This window comes from Centrocercus urophasianus, unplaced genomic scaffold (genome assembly GCF_019232065.1).
Source record: "Centrocercus urophasianus isolate 14NV4802_14NV808 unplaced genomic scaffold, USGS_Curo_1.0 seq_9, whole genome shotgun sequence".
In the NCBI taxonomy this organism is placed as follows: domain Eukaryota; kingdom Metazoa; phylum Chordata; class Aves; order Galliformes; family Phasianidae; genus Centrocercus; species Centrocercus urophasianus.
In genome coordinates this window covers 35,643,089-35,664,939 of record NW_024885532.1, presented here as the reverse complement: position 1 = coordinate 35,664,939, position 21,851 = coordinate 35,643,089, and the positions used below count along the sequence as shown (strand labels likewise).

General features: G+C 39.0%; 1 protein-coding gene across 4 annotated transcripts; it reads right to left on the bottom strand.

Moving 5' to 3' along the window:
• Positions 1 to 3,030: 3,030 nt before the first annotated feature.
• KBTBD3 (kelch repeat and BTB domain containing 3) lies at positions 3,031 to 21,574 on the bottom strand. 4 transcript variants are annotated; one of them, XM_042839260.1, is made up of 5 exons: positions 21,539 to 21,574; positions 15,609 to 15,757; positions 11,557 to 11,696; positions 10,558 to 10,802; positions 3,031 to 7,687 (listed from the first exon to the last, which is right to left on the bottom strand). In XM_042839260.1, exons 4-5 carry the CDS (start codon positions 10,776 to 10,778, stop codon positions 6,067 to 6,069), a joined length of 1,842 nt encoding a protein of 613 aa, XP_042695194.1. In that variant the 5' UTR covers positions 10,779 to 10,802; positions 11,557 to 11,696; positions 15,609 to 15,757; positions 21,539 to 21,574; the 3' UTR covers positions 3,031 to 6,066. The 4 variants fall into 4 exon arrangements, with proteins under 4 accessions (XP_042695194.1, XP_042695196.1, XP_042695193.1 ...); XM_042839262.1 differs by lacking the exons at positions 11,557 to 11,696; positions 15,609 to 15,757 and having other exon boundaries at positions 21,539 to 21,567; XM_042839259.1 differs by lacking the exons at positions 11,557 to 11,696; positions 21,539 to 21,574 and having other exon boundaries at positions 15,609 to 15,910.
• Positions 21,575 to 21,851: the final 277 nt, after the last annotated feature.

The following is a 21,851-nucleotide window of genomic DNA, read 5'->3' as shown; positions in this document are numbered from 1 at the left end:
CACACACATTCATACAGACACAGCTGGCTGCAGGTCACTGCTCTCACACAGGCCTATGAGGTTTTATCAGCTCACAGAAGATGACAGTTCTGCTGCTAAACTATGCCCACTGTGTACTGTAAAAATTTAAGGAGGGAAATAGTGGATAGTGGGGCAATAAGACTATACCACTTTGTTGGCGATTTTTTACACTGTATATTGTATTTAATAAAACCTATGCATGACCAAGGCTTAGTTTATGTTATTACATTATTTACGTATTTTAACAGTGCTCATAAATATGATGCAATTGTGCCTTGAAGGTGTTGGAAGCTAGTTCAACCTGGATTGAAGGGCAATAGCTGGAAAAAATATATAGAACGGAACTCATTACCAGCCTGAGCCTCTGGCAATCTGCAAAAATAATTAGTGCTAATTATAATAACATATCCCTTTTTCATACGGAGCACAAAAACACTAAATATGATTACTGCTCATTTATATAAATTGAATAAAAGTGTGAGATCTCATGGTAGCTCTTCTCGTAATGTTAGATAAATCTCCTTTCTCCCCAATTGTTACTCCACTGTTACAGAGGCTATTTGGTGTATACCAGCTTCCTCCACAGTACAAGTCTCTAGACTGTCTTCATTCACTTGAACTCTCTTGAATTTACATGTAGCTGACTGAAACAGAAGAAAACTGAAGACAGAATTATACTTCCAGGATCTGTTTCTTCTGCATGTCACTGGTAACTGTGAGAACTTATCTTCGCAGCTAGAATTAGTAACAGCAGTGGAGCCTTAAAGGCAGGAGGGGAGAAAATAACCTGAAACTTATGGTTTCCAACCATAAAGTTCCATATAGTTGTGCAGGGATAAAGGAAATGTGCTGGTCAAGGAAGGTGACTTAGGTGTTTAATGGTGAGCAAGTTATGTGAATATTCCCCTCGAGGTATTTAACTTACTCATGAACTAAGAAAACCATTGAGTGTAACTTCTTAAAAATGATACGGTATCTTTTGTAAGATACTGTGATACAGTCTGTGATACAGACTGTGGAGGTCACGGAATTTTAAGTTCTGGAGGAACATAAGAACTCACCTAATGGCACATCTGCACCCTTTGCACTCGTGTATTTTGGAGTGGCAATGTCTAAAGCAGCATGGAAGCCCACTTCAAAATAAATATATAATCATTTTCAATATTTAAACTATTGAAAATATTACATATCAATCTGATCTAGATGCAGCCAATAAAAATACCAATTTATACACATACTATACAGTAAAGAACATACAGCTTTCTAGCAGACTAAATTAATTTAGCTTGATAAGAGCAAATTGATTTACAAACAATATGCAGATAAGAAGTTCAAGGATAGTGAAAAAAAAAAAAAAAAACCTGCCAATGCAGTTTTTGTGCCTGCTAATTGCTTTCTTGGTCATATCCCAGTACTCAAAATGTTCGCCAGTTGGAAAAAAATGTTAGCCCAGTTGGAAGCATTGTAAATACTCTGTATTTTGAAACTCACTGGAAACAAACAAGCAAAAACAAAAAACATTTACAGACACCTGAGAAGGATTCAGTTGCTTGCTTTATTTCACAGAAGAATGAACATCTCAGCAAACATACAGTAGTGTCATACTTCCACATATCAGCAGAGCCCAGGCAGCAGCAGGATTTTAATGATCTCTATGCTTTATTGGATGTTAGAAGGGAAAAAGTAAACTGAGCACAATTTACACATACAAATATTGTCAAAATATCCCTGGTTTAATTCTGTTTTAATTAAAATAGATCTTATGCTGCCTCCTGTTGGTCAACCACAAACAGAAACACTTCAAATTAGACTCCACATTTCCAAATGCTATCAGCACATCCTACATCCTACACCTTTCCTAATACTTATTATTAATCAGAAGAGGTATGCAGATTTCTTAATGGAGTAACACTGGGAACAAATCTGACCCAATAAATCTTACTCCGTTTTTTAAATATAATGAATTTTTAACAGCAGTAAACTGACTTAGTACTAACATATTTAGAATATAGAAAATAAATTAATTAATACAGAAATAATAATTATCAGGTCTGTGCAAACATAATCAATATAAACACCTGAATAATTGATATTTATTGTAACTAAACCAGTACGATAACATTAGCAAAGTGCCATAATGTTTTCAGTGCATTCTTATAAAACTATCCAATATAATCATTACTGGGTATTAAAATCTCACATGTATATTATCTTAATGTATATTGTACTGATCATGCTTATAATGTATTTTGTGACATACAGTAAACAACTATTAGAAATGTTTTGGTTACATTATTTAGGTGCAAATAATAGCATATACTTTTACATGCAATTTGTATGTTTTAAACATTTTAATATATTTCAGTGAGAACGTAGGTAATCATTATCTAGTAACGCATTATTTTCAGAGGAACATACTTTTTTATTAAGTTCTGTGAGCTTGGAAAAGTCAGAAAAGCTGCAGAAATCACCCTGCACTAATTTTGAGATCTTTTTAAATTCTGCAATTGCTGTGTAGTCAGCTAAAAATATATCTTTGATTCAGACCTATAGAAGTAATTCATGCAAGAAACCCATATTGTTTTCAGTAGTGCAGTTGACTTTGCTGAGATTTCATCCATTGCTAGGTATATTACAAATCCTGTGATAAATAAGTCATGACATTTTATCTTAAAGCCTTGTTTTTAACCACGACTGTAACATACCTTCTGCATTCAATTCCATTATTAGATTCAGCCCTCCATATCAATCCAAATCAGTTGAGTTAGAAGAAACCTCTAAGGGCCATCTAGCCCAACTCCCCTGCCATGAACAGGGACTCTACAGCTCCATTAGGTGCTCAGAGTCCCACCCAGCCTGGAAGTCTGCAGGGACGGGGCACCACCATCTCTCTGGCCAACAAGTACCAGTACTTTGTTACCTTTAGTGTAAAAAAATGTTTCTCTTACATCTAGTCTAAATCTCCCCTTCCTCTTTCAGTTTGAAACCATTTCCCCTTCTCCTATCATGTTGAAATTACAGCAAATAACTTTGTCTTTTTTCCCCTCCATGAGTTTACCTACATAACAGAAGAAAATTCATTCCATTTCACAGTAACTTTTTGTAATAAATAGTAAAAAGGATCGGATGCTACTAATTAATTTCCTTGTCACCAATTAAGAGAGTGAAACACCATTTGAAATTCACGAATGATTGGTTGGACTGGGAACTGATTTTAGTTCCTGTGCAAATGTAGCGTAGAATATTAAAGAAGAATGTCTTTTTTCCCAATAAAGTTATGTTTAGGTTTATGTATGTGTGTGTGAGAATAACAAGTAATTTATCACGTACGCTCTGTTGGGTGTCATGTGGCAGAGGTATATGCATACAGCAAGTATATCAAATAAAAGAAACTGTAAGAAAATACTTGGAAGAAAGAACATCACCTGAACTTATGACTGACTCAGTGCTGTTTATGCAGCCCAGCAATTTGCTCACAACAGAAGCAACAGAAAGTAACTTTAAGTTCTCTAATCTCTTCCAACTTGCATAGCTGTTTATACCCACATGAAATGGGCATAATGTTGTCATTGCATAAATTACATGGTCATTACTTGGGTATAGAAAGAGCACAAAACTACAAGCTAACAAGAATTGGGCCTCTGTGCAGCAAAAGAAGACAACGACAGCACCTCCTACTTGGACACAAGCGCTACGGAGGAACAGAAGATAACAAAGAAGAAAAACTGCTCACTCCTTCCAATAACCAGTGATAGTTCAAGAAGAGTGCAACTTCTATCCAAGGAGATTCTGCTCCCTCAGCTGCTACCCATAAATAAGGGTGAGGAGGGATGGTCCAGACTCCACCCTTTCACCCACTCAGGTGCACTGCTTGCACCCAAGCTCCCCAGGTTAGCCATGTCTTCTCACCTGATGCTCAACCACTGGTTCAGGTTATCACCTGGCAATTCTGTGCAGCCTTGTACTTCTGATGTAAAATGACAGGTTGTGATAATTAAATGAAGTCTATGCTACCTTGACTAGCCTACTAATGCTAAAATTCCTATTCTCTTGTATTCATATTTTTTTTCCCCCTTCATAATTTAATAAGCTGGAATAGTATTCTCCATCTCTCCTAAACTATTCAATGCGTATCATTTTTACTAACAAGCAGTAGGCATGCTCTGATATAAAAACGATTGTAAAGGTTACCAGTTTTACTGTACTTATAATATGGAGATTCACTATGAAAGATCAAAATAAATGTGGAAATTACCTGAAATACTACTACAAGAAACTATTTACTTCTACAGAACTGACACATATCTTAATACAAATTACTGAGGGGGAAAGTTCCATTATTAATATGTTATCCAAATGTGCATAATTTTCACTTACATCCTTATGAAAATATTTATAATATTATCTAACTTTTGAAAGATATCTGATAAATTATACAAATGACAAAATTGTAGATTTCTGCTGTTTACTGTTTGAAAGAGAAATGCGTTGCTAGGCAATATTAAGTCTTAAGCATTAATATTGAGTTTTACTTTTGCCAAAAGTACATGCAGCAGAGATGTGGTAGCAAACTTACAGTGGTTGTCTGAAGCCGTGTAAAAGATCATTAGGTAACTCACTAAATTTTGTTCATTTTTAAGCTGCTTGGAGAATACATGCTTAGATGTATAGAACCCTTCTGTCTGGCATAACACAACTTAGTGGCCTGATTAGTACATAAGGGCTACTAAAATCTTATTTAAATATTTGTAAAGAAAGAGAATTCTCTGGCTGTGGAAGATTACAAATGAGTTTATGAAACCTAGATAATTCCAGTGTCCTGTTGGACAGACACTTTGTATGCATCAGATCAAATTTACTTCACGGTAGTATTAATACTGAAAATCCATTACAATTTCAACATAATAGATTACTATAGTTTCTCTAGCAATATATTGCATAGTGTTTACCTTGTAATAGTTTATCACTTATAATTGCCATGAAGATGAAAGTGTTTTAATTCATTTAAAATACTACAGAAGTTTTTAAAAAATGATTTATTTCCCTCAGAAATGCTACCTACTTTAAGTATGGGTTTGTGTTTTTTTCTAACTTTGTATTCTGTGTATTACAAGATACGAACTTTCCCGGTAGTTAACTGAAGCAACAACTAAAACTTAATTTTGCAACTTTCTGCTGTAAGCAGCCTATTGGCTGCTCAGCAGAAACCGATGCAGACTTCAGAGATGGAAGACTTCTGTTAGAAAACATCCTGAAGTGTTTTTTCTTGCAGTGATTGAGGTGACCATCTGTGCAGCAAAGTTCCCACCTGAATCATCCACCCTGTAGAAATCTTGCTCACCCTGCAAATTGTTATCAAAGTTTGTCTTGCCACAGCAACGGGATGAAAACAGAAAGTACAGCTACTACTAAGGCACAAGGATGGAAAAAAACTGGTCCAACTGAAGAGCTGATGTAAGATGATGAGAATTTTCAGTCTCTTCAAGTTAGACACCTGGTTTTACTGCTGTGAAGATGCTGCAAAGGTCACTTTGGCTTTTTCCCTTGCTCAGGTCATTCTAATACGATAAAACTGACAATGAGGTTCTCTAACAGGTTTGTGAATATAAAAAAAAAGAAAGAAAAAAAAAAAAACAAAAAAAGCCGGCATGAATGCAGATTTCTTTAAACTTCAGTTACATAGGGAAAACAGTATCACTATCAGTTTCCTCACTCAGCAATTTATCACCTGGGGCAACTGATTATTACAGAAATAATGGCACATACTACAAAATAAATTCCTCATAACTTTTTTTCTGAAAAGTAGTATTTTCAAATTATTCAGATAATTATAGAGAAGACTTGTATACAAAACTAAGTAATTCTTGATATATAATGGTTAGGATGGATGGGAATTTTATAGACCCTTTCAGAAACATTTTTATAGCAGACAATTTAAACTGAAGATTTAAAACAAAAATAATACATATTTTTCTGCAAACTAATACTGAAAAAAATCTGTTCTAAAATTTGTGCATTTAAATAGATCATTTTGACTCAGGAATTTCAAAATTCTCCAGAGCAAATTGTCATTACAGATGACCACGGGTCCCTATATTTATTAAACTGAATGACCTGACAATAAAATTCAGTTAAGGCTCTTGGCATTGGGGAAACTTCTTCCCACTCAGACCTGTTACTGTGGTAGACTTGAACTTCGTCTGTGATTTCTTCTGGAGCATAATCACCACCTAAGATATAAATTTTGTCTTCTGTCCCAACTGCCCCTGCATTAAAGCCAGCACATTCAAAAGATCCTTCCCCTTTCCAAACACAGGTTTCTGGGCAAAAGCTGTAGACTTTGTAGGTGGAGAGATCACATATGTACAACGTGCAGTTCACTGGAACAGCTTTGATTAGAGTTGCATGGAAAAACTGCCCAAATTCTGCTACAAGCTCCGACCACTGATCAGTCATAGCGTTATACTTAAAGAAACAGTCAAGAGACGGATTAAAGGCATCAGTGATCTCCACTTCTGAGCCAAGGACGTAAATTATATTCTGACATGCACTTGCTTCTGGATAGTAGATACCTCTTGGTAATTGGCTTACAGATTTCCAGTCTTTGGAGAGAGGATTATATGATTCTACATCTAAAAGACTTCGGGTTTCTTGAGCTCCTCTGGTCTTTCCACCTATTACAAACAACTGGTTTAAAGTGACAACAGATGTGTGCATTGTCCTTGGTTTTCTCATAGCTGACACTATGGAGAATTCATTGCGGACTGGACAGTAGCACCAGGTTTGGTCAGTGGCATCATGAAACGGTTCAGCAATATGAAGCCTGACTGTCCTGTAACAATTCCCGTTGCATCCTCCAGTTATAAATATTTTCTCTCCGTAGCTTGATAAGCTTGACCCTGGAAGATCAATCATGTGTGTATGTGGTAGTTCTTTCCATTTATCTGTTTTGATGTTGTAGCAAAATGTATGCCTGCTTTCTCCGTCTTCATCAGTTTTATGAACAAATATGTATTTTTCTGTTGTTGAAGGACGTGCATCTGGAAATAGTCCGCTGAAGTCTTGCACACTTTTGACTGCATCATTGATTATTACTGAACAATTAGCACTTTTAAGTAAATATTCTTCAGAGTGCAGAAAGTCTTGCAAAGTCTTTTCAGGTAACTGGTGTAGCCTCACTTTTTTGATCAAATTAGGCAGATATTTCTGTCGTGTTTCTATGTTATGTTTGGTCCATTGAAGAACAGCATTCAACACTGATTCTTCCTCGGGGACATTTAGTTCATCAGCTTCAAGACATTTTTGCAATATCTCAAAATTCATCTCCAAAAAGTCACTTGATCTTAGTAGCAGGGAAAAGTGGTGCTGTACAAAATCTAGTGCATGATCAAATAAGCGGACAGAACCATAACTTTCTGACAGAGAAAGCAACTGTAAGCAATTGACAAGATCGATACTTTTTATTAGAAAGTCACTGCAAGCTTTGGAAAGGAGTGAAACCTGAAGAAATGATGACAGCTGGAAGAGCATTTCCACGTTATCATTTGTTATCTCTGTCTTTCCCGTGTAAGCATAATCAAGAAAAGCTTTCACTGCCTTGGGTGATAGATTACTAATAGTAACATTGCCATCATCTCGTTCTTTCATATTAACTTCAAACATGGCTCTGTGAATAAAATATAGAAGATATACATAGGAATTAAGGACCTAGCAAACAGAACAGAAGGCAACAACGGTGTGGGAAGGAGGAGAAAACTGGGGGGCATAATAAGGTGGGATAATTATAAATCTAAAATGTGAAGGTTAACAATAATAAAAATACATTGACTTTAAATGCCATCAGATGAAAGGATTGGTGATAACGTACTCAAAGCAATGGTTCAAAAATGATAGCAGCTGTGTTTTCTATGGATTTTCAAAGTGAGATGAAATCTACAACTTAATGGGACTGAAAGTTGTTAGAGGCAGCGTCAGTTTCAACAGTTTGAGAAAGGCTGATTTAAAAAATATAAAGCAAAAAAACCCGATTTGATTTAGGTCATGCACTGTGGATAAATACAGAAAATTAAGAGGAAAAAGGCTTTCAGAACTGCAGGTTGGAACAAATGGCAGCGTGGATGATGGGTGCATTCCTCAGGAATAAAAGTGGGTGAGTGGTGAGAGGAGAAAAAGTATGAGGAGCAGCTTTCATTTTTTGTTTTAGAGCTGACAGACAGATATATGGATACAGGCAGATGTCATAAAAAATGAGGTTTTGATATAGCATTTGATGATAAAATGTCCTGTACAAAAAATAGATTGTGACTGACTACCAAGGCAATTGTTGAAATTGTGAAAGAAACATTATTGATTGGTAGATCTGTCTAAACTTTATTGCAACTTTGAGTACTTTATTACTAAATACATAACAACCACATTTTAACTACTGCGCACAATCTAACATTATGAAATGAAATGATTAAGGTATTGCAATCTGGCAAGAGAACCATTCTGCCATGTCATTTGCCCTTACCCTCCTGGAGCATAAGCATCAGTGTCCCAGATTTGACCAAAGAAGATAGTGGAGAAAGATTTAGACAAATGATTCCAAATACTGAGTATAAAATTTGGATTAATAATAAATCATTGGTAGTTCCTATTTAAAAATAAAATGAGTTTTTTATCATAGCTCTCTTACACGATTAGTATATGGATAGTATGTGATACTTAAAATCCCATACTTTTATGAAGCCAAAGAAGAAAATGAAAACCGCTGTGTACAGCCATACTCTTTGGAAAGTGAACATTCAGTAAAGCAAAAACTCGCCTCCTGAACAAGAATCATAGAATCACATAATCACATAATCTTGGAAAGGATCTACAAGATCATCTAGTCCAACCATCAAGAAGGTATAATTGCAATAAGAAACTTACAACCTGAAACTTTTCTACATAATAAATACTCAGTCTTTTGAAGCTATGATACAAATCTCTAAATTGCAAATTAACATGGAAAGGATACTGGGTGCCTAGCAAATAAAGCTTCACTTACAAGCAATAGCAACTGAGCAATGCCAGCAGAAAAGCAGGAACTTTGAATCAAAAAGCTAACAAGTAGGAAGCAAAATGTTGCTGAATCTTGGGTATACACAGTAAAACCAAAACGAAGTCCACAGGAAAGAAAGACAATCTTTCAGACAAATAACTTTTTATCTAGTGGACATAGGTACTTTTTATGCTCCAAAGGTAATATATAAGCCTTGCATTCCAACTTATGAATTTTATGTCTGCTAACACCTGCTACACACAAACTTGTCTGGCAAATTTTAATCCCAAAAGCCTATTGGTAGCGAAAACACTACTCCAGCTCTAAAAATTACTACTGGAAGCCATTTCATGCTAATATTCCTTTCTGTTGGAGTCTCCGTGGAGCCAAGCAGTACTGTACGTTAAAGCAAAGCAAGATCTGTTGCTGCAATGAAGAAATATCTCATCTGCATTTCCTCTTTAGTCAGCAGTCCTAAGGACACAGTCTAGTCTATGTCCCGTGTCATATATGGCAGATTTATGCAGACTGTGGGATGTTCAAAGGCCATTTGAGAATAATGTATCACTTACATACAGGCAACTGAATTAAGTTCAGTTTCAGGACCCTGGATTTTCATTTTTAGAGCATCTTACTTTTGTGTTTCATTAAAGAATATGTTTAGAAACAGATTTGTAGTTTGGGTTTGCACATCTCTCTCTCTGGATGCCTACCTGTGCGACCTCATGTAGGGAACCTGCTTTGGCAGGGGGCTGGACTCAATGATCTCTGGAGGTCCCTTCCAACCCCTACAATTCTGTGATTCTGTGATTCTGTGATCTCAGTTTTGCTAACAAAAAGGTTAGCAAAGTTCTTCATAAATTCTGTATATAACAAATCTGTCCCTTGGGAATGTATAGCTTTAAGTATCATAAGTAAGAAGGAAGATCACAGATTTGTTTCACACTGAAAGGCTGAAATTTTAGTTTGGAAAAAATAATAAGTATCTGCTTAAATAACTCTGAAGACAAACTGTGCTATTCTGATTACTCATCTTATTATAACAAAATCCAACCCGATTCCAAAACCATTAACTACTTATCCACAATTGTTCAGTGCAGTACATATCTGGAATCAATCTGTTATGCTTCCCAATATAAAGTACACAGACTGTTCCATGCAAAGTCAAATCTTGAAGATACACAATTTATGTCAGTTCTGCCGAACAGAGGAGTCATGCAGTTTATGGTTTAACATTTATGTTCCAGTGAACAGTGAGCAGTCCCAGTGAAATACACAGACTGCTGTCTGAATCTCAAACTCACAGGACTCTCAGATCGCTCTGGAAATCTAACAGTGCAAGGATTTACTTTACTATCTGTACTACAGTGTTTGACAGCTTTGATGAAAACTCTGCAGACATACAAAAGCTGTGATGATTTCTCTTTTAATTTTTGTAATAATATTATTTCCCTCCCTTCCAAAGAACTTTTAGTCCATTTCCTGCTAACTCATGCCAAAATTATACTTACCTGAAAAAATCACTGCAAGCTGCCAGTACACAACGATGACAAGGAATGACTTCATCTTTCACAATAATTTTAAAGTCAAAAAATATATTTTGTTCTCTGAACTTCTGTAGTACTTTTAGAATTTGTTGTCCATGTCCTTCAGCCACTAAGGAATTAATTTTATTTTCAGGAACAGAAATTCCATTGCAAATAGGTCTGCTAATGTAATCTCGATTGGCCATGTTTTCTTCAATCTATTCATGAACCTGAAATGGAAAAATAAGTAATTGATTTTATGGTCATTATTTTTTCTTTTTAATAAGTACGCCATAAACCAAAAATCCTAGTATTGAAATTGGTTTGCGAGTCCCATGCACTAAATGTAAGTGACATTTACACTGAATTGTATAATACTTCCACTTTGCAAAATATATACAAACATACTTTGAAAAGTAATGTATCCAACATAGTAGCCACCTGCAAGAATTTTTTCAACAGAGTCCACAGGAAGCACACCAAGGAGCATGCTACAGATTGTAATGGTCATTTAAGACAGACTGTTCCTAGGCTTACCCTCAAAAAATCTCAACTTCTTACAATTCGATTTCTCTTTCATGGCATTAAGAAACTTCAAATATATTTTATTTACACTTATCCTATGAGCTATTCATACTGCTACAGGTGCATAAGCTGACCTTTCAGAAAATTTTAGTCCAACTTCCCTATTTTAAAGCATAAAGAAACTTGGATTGCAGAACTCTGCATCCACAGTTCCAATTGTACTCGCAACAGATGATGGCCCACCCGAATCAATAAAGAAGGGGATGAAAAAAAAGTTCAAGCTAAATGTGGAGTCCAGGATAATATTGATTTTCTTCTTAAAATTTTGTAGAAAGGCTTATCTAGGTGATCAGGTGATACACTCAGAGCAAACTTAAAACATCAGGCAACCTTCTTCTTGGGAGGTATTTTCAGAGCAAACTGATCTATACTTTTATCTAGTCAGGTAGTTCCACCCACAACGAGATCACCATGTCTCCTGGAATAGAAGAGATCCATTGATCTTGATCCCAGCACTGGCATGCTTGAAGCTGGCATCTTATCATTCCCATGGCCAGACAATCTCACATATTCACTCTTTCCATTTTAAGTTTGAGGAACTAGGAAAATACAGAACAAGACTACCATTTACTCTGTTAATGTATGGTCCCATAAACCCCAGCTTCTGTAATTATAAAACTTTCTTTTGTATGTCAGAATGCTCTAGAATGCCCTTTTCATATGGCCTTCAATTCTGTTCCTCAAAAGACTAAATCTGCAAAAGCAGAGTTGCTTCAGTAAAACTAGTTATCCGCATCTGAATGAAAACTTGAAGTGAATCTCTATGCTTATTTGGCATTACATAAAATAAGTCTTTTTTTTTTTTTTCCCTTAAGGAAATGTGAACCTTTTCACAAATTTGTGGAGTTGATAACAGATAGTAGACATGTCCTCTTTTACATATATTTTCTATAGCATGCTCTGACCTGCTACTTGCTTTCTGTAGGTAAAATTACCAGTTTCAGTAATATTCATCTTTGTGTAAGGAACACAGAAACACCTAATGTTTGGACATCAGGTCCATCTCTGCGGGCAAAGGTATCACATAATCACTTTCATAATGACGGTATATATTCAGTTTTGTTTCACCACTAATATTTGCACCAAAAGACTATTACAGTACTATTGTTGCCAAGATCACATGCGTTCTTTTAAGTACACATTCAATTTATTCATGTTTACATTCATGTGATCTTCTGGCAGAATTGCCATTTGACTTAATTTTCCTCTGTGATGTTTATTCACCTGTAACTCTCAAGTGAAGACGTCCTCTCCCAGCTTTTGTTGGGACTAATTAAACAACTATCAGACTTTCTAAGGCCATTAATGAGACCAAATTTGTTTTTTTTTTCCACTATTTCTTGCACTATTCTCTTCATGCAGTCTAGTTCAAGCTCATCTTTCTTTCACTGTTATTAGATTTAGGGTTATGTAATCAATGGCTCTATGTCCAGGTGGAAGCCAGTAACGAGCGGCGTCCCCCAGGGGTCTGTCTTGGGACCAGTGCTCTTTAACATAGTTATTAATGACATTATTGATGGAATCGAGTGCACCCTCAGCAAGTTTGCTGATGACACCAAGCTGAGTGGTGCAGTTGACATGGTGGAAGGAAGGGATGCCATTCAGAGGGACCTCAACAGGATTGAAAGATGGGCCTGGGTGAACCTGATGAGGTTCAACAAAGCAAAGTGCAGAGTTTTGCACTTGGGCCGGAGGAATCCCAGGCATCCATACAGACTGGAAGGAGTGGTCCTTGAGAGCAGCCCTGCAGAGAAGGACCTGAGGGTCCTGGTGGATAAAAAACTTAATATGAGCCAGCAATGTGCTCTTGCAGCTCAGAAAGCAAATGGTATCCTGGGATCCATCAAGAGAGTAGTGGCCAGCAGGGTGAGAGAGATGATTCTCCCCTCTCTACTCTGCTCTTGTGAGGCCCCATCTGGAATACTGTGTCCAGGTGTATGGCAACTGCTGAATCACGGCCTGAACCTCTGATTGATCACCTGAGGCAAGCAATGAGTCAGCCACGGGAGCACAGATGAAGGCAATTCACTGGAGCTAGGCTCCACCTCTCCTAGACCCATTTAAGAGCGGACTAGCAGTAGGAAAGGGTCTCTTCTGGAGATCCACTCCACTGGAGTTTTGTAGTGAGCCTAGGATGTGGGTAAGCTTTCTATCTATTCTCTTTTTGTTATTGTAATTTGCTCTGCCAAACTCTCTTGTTTATTTCATAATTATGACATCTTTATATTCATTAACTATATGCTAGGTCTCAATCCCCCAGTACAAGAAACACAGGGAGCTGTTGGAGAGGGTCCAGAGGAGGGCCACAAAGATTGTTAGAGGGCTGAAGCACCTTGCCTATGAAGACAGCCTGAGGGAGCTGAGCTTCTTCAGTCTAGAGAGAAGAAGGCTGCAGGGTTTTTTTTGAAAGGGTTGATAAAAGCAGGATAAGGGGAAATGGTTTTAAGTTGAGGGACGGAAGACTTAGGTTGGATGTCAGGGGGAAGCTCTTTACTATGAGAGTGCTGAGGTGCTAGAACAGGCTGCCCAGAGAGGTTGTGGATGTCCACTCCCTGGTGGTGTTCAAGGCCAGGTTGGATGGGACCCTGGGCAGCCTGGTATTAAATGTGGAGGCTGGCAGGTTGGAGCTTGGTGATCCTTGAGGTCCGTTCCAACCCAAGCCCTTCTATGAGTTATTGCACAGCACGATGGTTAAATTCTCATCAGTGTCTCATCCAGTGGTTATCCACTGCATCCTAAATCCTAATCCATTACAGCAGAGTCTCCTTATCTTGTATTGAAAGCATATTTTATCAATATACCACTACTGTTGTTGCTTGATATTAAGGAAGATTCAAATGAATACTGTTGTTTAGCCTAATTCGCTCTTCCTTCTACTCTGCTGGAAATTAATACATCAATCAATTCTCATCTTTCCTGTAGCCAATTCCCATCTCACTTGATAGTTTTTGTACTAGTTTATCCTTATGGTAGATATGTTTGTGTTTTTTTAAAGCCCTACAAAATACTTGAACAAGATAGCTTAAATTTGGCATGTTAAAACAGGGCCAATTAGTATTTATAATTATTTAATGCATTCTCCTACAAGGCCATATGAATTAATCAATAGTTACAGTTATACTTATAAATACTTTATTGAGTTACTGACAGCAGGGTAAAAACATAGACGGCATGAGCATATGTCTGAAGCTCAGGAAAACTGGGCAATGTGAGTCCTTATTTTTACGCTATTTACTTCCACAGATTCCAGTTACAAAGTCTATCTAAATTACCAAGAACCAAACTTTATTAGATGGCTCATTAGACTTGGGGTCTCTTTCTATTTCTTAACATAAGGCTGTGTGTCATGCACTCTCTTCTAAAGGCACACAAAAGCTCTGTATACACAAGCCCTTTTCTATCACGCAACTGGCTTGGCACTTGTCATACAACCAGTCTTCCAGTACCTCCTGTATTGTTTCACATTTGATCCCTAATACTAGTATGTGGCTGGGTATTGCCTGCTGGGAGATGAAATGTGTCCAAAAAAAAGAAAAAAAAAAAAAAAAAAGGTATCTCATGACTTGACAATGTTTCTCTGCTCGGGTGCTGAAGGTTTTCACCTCTTGCACTGATGAATGCCTACATTTTGGTAGATGCACAACTGGTCATAAAAGTGGCAAGATTCAAAGCACCACGAAGAAAGAAACTGGGGGGGGCACATCACAGCTACAGGAATAATTCAGCTATCTGCCATATGGTCTTATCACCAATGATGCCCTGACATATGGCAGCTGAGGGTTGCTGCGTAGGTTTGTGCTTGTGGGCTCCACATGGTCACAGCTGATGGTCTGCTATTCTTACTGTACACTTCATTCTTGCTCTGCCTTATCAAAGCATATTTATTTTTTTCCAAATGCATACTTCTGTGTATAGCCTTTAAGCCTTTAACCTGGCTTTCAAAGTATAAAAAAAAAAAAAGCCACAAAAAAAAAAAACACCTTCAAAGTTTTCCCTACTTGAGAATCATTGAATCATTGGGTTGGAAGGCACCTTTAGGATCACCTAGTTACAACCCCCCTGCTACAGGCAGGGACACTTCCCTCTAGACCAGGTTGCTATAAGTCCCATCCAGCCTGGTTTTGAATGCATCCATAAAGGGAGCATCCACAATTTTGCTGTGTAAGCTGTTCTAGTATCTCACCACACTCACAGTAAAGAATTTCTTCATAATATCTAGTCTAAACCTACCCTCTTCCAGTTTAATGCCATTTCCCTTCACCCTGTTGCTACCTGCCCTTAAAAAAAAAAAAAAAAAAAAAAAAAATCCCTCCCCAGCTTTCTTGTAGGCCCCCTTCAGGTAATGGAAGGTCTTATTAAACAATTGGCCAACTGGTCACTGCAATGACACTTAATAAAACTTCAAATTCATTAGGGTCAACCTCATATAGTATATCATTGAGGAAACATACCTTTCAAGGTTCTCTCTTCAGACCTCCTGCTGAGGACAAGGCATTCTGCACACCAGACTGTTAACCAGCAAGAAATGGCCTGTGTGTGTTTGGCCACAAAGCAAACCAAAGCAGTTCACGCTTGATCAAAAGGTTGACTGCAGTCATTACTGTGGATGAAACATCTGGTAAGAGCATCAAGGTTCATCACAAAGTACAATAAAAAGGACCCAGTTCTGCTTTTTACAAGACTTCCTCTGTTTTAATACTGCCCTTTTCTCAAGAGGGAAAAGAATGAAGCAGTCCACAAAATAATGAGTTAGGTGACCCAGCTGCTATGTGTTCATCCTGAGAAGTGTGATAACCCCATACTATGGGCACACATTCCTATTAGTAGTACCGTATGTATTGGTTAAAAGCTTCAATAAAATGCTTGAGGTAATACGGTAAGTACCTGCATTAAAAGAGCTCATGGATGAACTCAAGGGGAAGAAGAAGGTCCATGAAATGTGGAAAAAGGGCCTGACCTCAGTCCCTGGAAAGCTGATGGTACAGCTTTTTCTGGATGCCGTCCCAAGCAATTGGAAGAGAAGAAAACTATCAGAAGTAGTCAACAAGGATTCACCAAGGGGAGATGCTGCTTGACCAACCTAGTATCTTTCTATGATGTAATCACTGGCTGGGTGGATGAGGGGAGGGCAGCATATGTTGTGTATGTTGACTTCAGCAAGGCATTTGATAGTGTCTCCCATGGCATCCTTAATGAAGCTTAAAAAATGTGGGGTAGGTAAGTGTACAGTGCGCTGGGCTGGAACTGGCTGATTGACAGTTGTGATTGGTGACATGGAGTCTACTTGGAGGCCTGTAATTAGCAGTGTTCTCCAGGGGTTGGTGCTGGATCTGATCTTGCTCATCAGTGACCTAGATGAAAGGATAGAGTCTAACCTCAGTAAGTTTTCTGATGATACAAAATGAGGAGGAATGGCTGACACACCAGAAGACTGTACTTCAGTTCAGTGGGACCTGGACAGACTGGAGAGTTGGACAGAGATAAAACTGATGAGGTTCAACAAAAGCTAGTGTTGAGTCCTGCTCGTGGGGAGAGATAACCACATGCATCAGTATAGGTTAGGGGGTGGCCTGCTGGAAATGAGTTCTGCAGAGAAAGACCTGGATGTCCTGGTGGACGACAAGTTGGCCGTGACCCATCAGTCTGCCCTTATGGCCACAAAGGCCAATGGTGTCCTGGGGTGCATTAAAAAGACCATGTCCAGCAGGTTGAGAAGGTCATCCTCCTCCTCTAATCTACCCTGGGGAGATCACATTTGGATTACTGCATCCAGTTCTGGGCTTCTCCGTTCAAAAAAGACAGGGATCTCCTAGAAAGAGTCCAGTGGAGGGCGAAAAAAAATGGTGAAGGGTTTGGAGCACCTCCTGTATGAGGAAAGACTGAGTAACGTGGGTGTGTTCAGTGAAGAGAGGACTGAGATTGATTGGATCTGATTGGTGTTTATACATATTTAAAATGCAGGAATCAACTGGTTGAGGCCAGACTCTTTTTAGTGGTGTGTAGTGATAGGGCAAGGAGCAATGACCAAAAGCTGGAACATAGGAAGTTCCACGCAAATATGTGGAAGAACTTTGTTACAGTGAGGATGACAGAGCACTGGAACAGGCTTCCCAGAGAGTTCGCAGAGTCTCTTGGAGATATTCAAGATTTGTCCGGATGCCTACCTGTGTAGGAAGCCCGCTTTAGCTAGTGGGTTGGAGTCTATGATCCCTAGAGGTTTCTTCCAAACTCTGCAATTCTGTGATGATAATATTTCATTTTCAAAAGACAGCTGTAAGATGTAAACACTGTTATGAAGACTTTCTACTATTTGGCACCAACCACAATCCTTCTTAAGATGTAGTTGTATATGGGGGAAACTGAAATGTTAATTTATTTATACTTTTCCTTTGATAAGTCCTGCTGCTCTTCAGAATTTCAACTTTATTCTCTGGATATTTTTTGAATCCTAGACATTACATTAAGAGACTGTAAATAAAGTATACCATTAAACTTACAAAGGAGTTCAAAACATCCCAGACAGTCATTTCAAAATACTTCAACAGCTGCACACTGTCATGTCTACACACACTAATATCATAACCACTGCAGTACAATTCTTTAAATTTATGCTGGTATCCATTCCACCATGTTTGAAATGGCAAAGCAAACAGAACTGCAGAGTGAGTGTTGAGCAGAGACATATTTTTGTTTGGGCAGTGTCTACTGTAGTTGCCACTAGAGCACTGATGAGAACACATTCATGTAATTATAAATACTAACCAGCAGCACAAATACCCTTAGATGCTATGACTAACATATAAAATGGTTATATTTTGTGCTAAGATGGCTTAAGGTGTGCTACCCTAAGCAAGTAACAAGTGCAGGGTACTGCACTTGGATCAGAGCAATCCCAGATATTTATACAGACTGGGGGAAGATCTCCTTGAGAGCAGCCTTGCGGAGAAGGACTTGGGGGTCCTGGTGGACAAGAAGCTGGACATGAGCCAGCAGTGTGACCTTGCAGCCCTGAAGGCCAACTGTGTTCTGGGCTGCATTAAGAAAGGGGTGGCCAGCAGGGAGAGGGAGGTGATTGTCCCCCTCTACTCAGCTTTGTGAGGCCCCATCTGCAGCACTGTGTCCAGGCCTGGGGCCCTCAGTACAGGAAGGATGTGGAGCTCTTGGAGTGTGTCCAGAGGAGGCCACTAAGATGATCAGAGGGCTGGAGCACCTCTACTATGAGGAAAGGTTGAGGGAACTGGACTTGTTTAGCTTGGAGAAGAGAAGGCTCTGGGGAGACCTCATTGTGGCCTTCCTGTACTTGAAGGGAGCTTATAAACATGGGTGGACAGTGACAGGACAAGGGGGAATGGTCTTAAGCTGAGACAAGGGAGGTTTAGTTTAGATATTAGGAGGAAGTTTTTCACACAGAGGGTGGTGACGCACTGGAACAGGTTGCCCAAGGAGGCTGTGGATGCTCCATCCCTGGAGGCATTCAAGGTCAGGCTGGATGTGGCTCTGGGCAGCCTGGTCTGGTGGTTGGCAGCCTGAATGTAGCAGAGGGGGTTGAAACTAGATGATCACTGTGGTCCTTTTCAACCCAGGCCATTCTATGATTCTCAACAAAGGAAATCTTATACACATAAGGGAGGGGAAAAAGCATGTGTAAAAAGGATTGAGCGCAAACACTAAGATGAGGACAAGGTATACTGTAACACTGGAGGACACTAATACCAAACTATTTTGATCACTTCATAATAAGAATTTTAAAAATATATAACAATTCTGTAACAGCTTGCTGTTTTGTGAAAGTACTCAGCATAGATAAGTACCATGCATATGCCAAGTTAGAAAAAACAGGTCAGGGCCATGCCTACCTGACAATGAACATGGCTGAGCCTTCTGCAATTGAAGAGATGCCTGAGACTGTTCCCAGTACAATGGACACCCTCTTCAGCCATGTACACACAGGATAAATAACATTCTCTGTGTAGATATTTTATCTTCTATTAATGTAGCTGGCTAAAACAATCTAAATCCAACCTTTATTTAGTACTTTAGAATTACAAGGATTTATAAAGCAATCTTTATTGGTTTTATCTGAGAGCACACTATTACTGTGCCATAGCACACCCTGTGCAGCACTCTGTGTAAATTGAAAAGAAAAAAAAAAGAATGTTGATTCTTATGAGTTCTTATGAGGTATCTCATGAGAAACAGATTATGATTCAATAGAGCATTACTTCTGTCACTCCCTGCTTGGTTGGTATGCCTTACTTGACAGCAGGATTTTAAACCAGTAGAACTGTAAGCACTGCTATTTTACAGCACACTTAGTGTAAATAGGAAAAAGGATTAATACAATGAAAACAAAAAAATTGTATACATTTTTTGCAGGGAGGTTTTCCTTTTTTAACACAGAATTCAACTGTAAAGAGAGCATAAGTCTTCAAAAAATGCTGTCTCATAAATTTCATCTGCTTTAGTATGGGAACAATTAGAATGCTATAAACTCTCGGGGTGTTCAGCATGTCAAGTTCATGGTTTTAAAATAATGGTTTGAAATTTATTTTTGATATTTGACATATTTTATATACTTACTAAGATGATTTGTTATTTTTCACTCCTGATCTGTTCAAAGGGGGAGAAATTAATGTTTACTGACAATTTTTAGATAGTGCACTGCTCAGCACTACACATGTAAATTAACAGCCCTAATTAATACTCGGCAAGATGAATATGAGTGGAACAGGTATCTGAAGGATTCAGTGGCTCTTTTAAGTGCTTAGTATGGGGGTAAGAGGGAGCTGAAATAAAACTTAAGTATAAATACTATGTAGAAAGCCCTGCATTTTTATAGTTTGTTATTGCTCTTTCTCCACGTTATCAACTTACTAAGATCTGTAACACTGACAGAATTCCAGGTTCCTGTCTGGAAAATGCAGTGCAACTCTGTCTTTTCATAAATAACTGAACTTCATTTTCTGTGAATACTCAGTCAATCATTTTCAGACAATCAAAAAGATGTATGTGACATTCTGAGACGTTTAATTCACAAAAGTGGCATTTATCAATAATATATATTGAGACAGATTGTTATAAAATGAAAAAGAAACACGGAGACTTTAAAGCTTTGAATTCTTTAGAAGTGAGTGAAAAAAAAAAAGCAGCATGAAAAGAAAAAAGCACAAAAAGAAACAGCATGGTACCAGCAGGAAGCAGTGAAATTGCACTGATTCCTGGAGGCAATCCCAAAGTGGAAGATTCCCTCTCTGCAAGCAGTGATCTTTGATTGCTGTCCACTCACAACCACATCAATCCGTTAAGATTAAAAACATTTTCGGTTAAAAGACTCAAACTTCTTGGGATTTATTCCAAAGTTGTATTTTTTTAGGTAAAGAAGTTCAGGAATTGTAATGTTCCTTTTTGAAGAGAGAGAAAAAAAAAATGCTGTGTTGTACTTCTAATTCTGGCAAATACAATTACTGCAAATTCTGGAAGAGAAACCACTGTTTTTACTGTATTTTATAGTCTCTAAATTTCTGCGTGTGATTTAAAAAAGACTTTTTTTCAAAACATACATGCAATACTGAGCACACTTATAATCACAGCCTCTTTATAATTAAAATGCATCTTCATATAACTGATAATTACGTTACACACCATATAGTGCATCCCTAGCTTCAGTTTGCACTTACAGAGTCACAGAATGGCTTGGGGTCAAAGGGACCTCAGAGACCATCTAGTTCTACCCCCTGTTAATTATATATAATTATGCATAATCATAGAATCCTTAGAATTGGAAGGCACCAATTTTTCAATAAACAAGCTAGTGAAAAGTATTGATTCACTTATATCTCTGTAAGTAGAAAGCACAGCATGTCAGACTTGTTAATCAAACCTTGTTTTTTTTGGAACTGGGTAAAATCCCATTGCATTACAGCTGTGACAAACCCTTAACTCAGTACTAGCAAGGCCCAGCTTTCTCCTCTGAGCGCACAGAACGCAGCAGTTGAAATGCAAGGCTCAGCTCCACGTCGGTACCACCGAGCAGCATCTCCCAGCGGCACCATTTCGAATTTGACGGACCGCAGCAGCCGCACGGCGCAAACTCCGGCACCGCAGTGCTGCCCCGCAGTGCCGCCCCGCCCGCGGGAGGCGGGAGCGACCTCAACGCTCTTCCGAGCATGCGCACCCGTCCGCGCATGCGCCCCGCGGCAGCTCCCTTCATTCTAAGGATGGACTGAAGCTCTCGCGGGTGGGGTGCTGGCAGCTGTTTTTCTTTCCTCGCAGCCCGACCGCTCGGCTTCGGGATGTGGAGGCCGTCAGCACTGCTGTCCCTCTGCGCCCGGTGAAGAGCCATTCCCCCGTTCGCGCTCCCCTCCGAACGGCGCGTACCCACCTGCAGCCAACACCAGCGGCGCTCCGACCAGTCTGGCCCACCCCCGCGCAGCAGCGACGCCAGCAGATTGGCTTCTTCCGGCGTCACTCTCCCGGCTCTTGTACTCGGAGTGGCTTCGCGGGCTGTCAGTCCTCATGAAAGCCCGCCCATCCCGCCGTGCGGGTGCGTCTCTGACGACACCGCGGGCGCAGCTCAGCCGCAAGGCACCGCCTTTCCTCTGATAGGCCGACACCTAGCGCATTCCGCTGTCACTCAGGCTCCGCCCTGACAGTGGATTGGCTGTCGCCGCTCCACAGCCTGTTCTGCCCTCCTT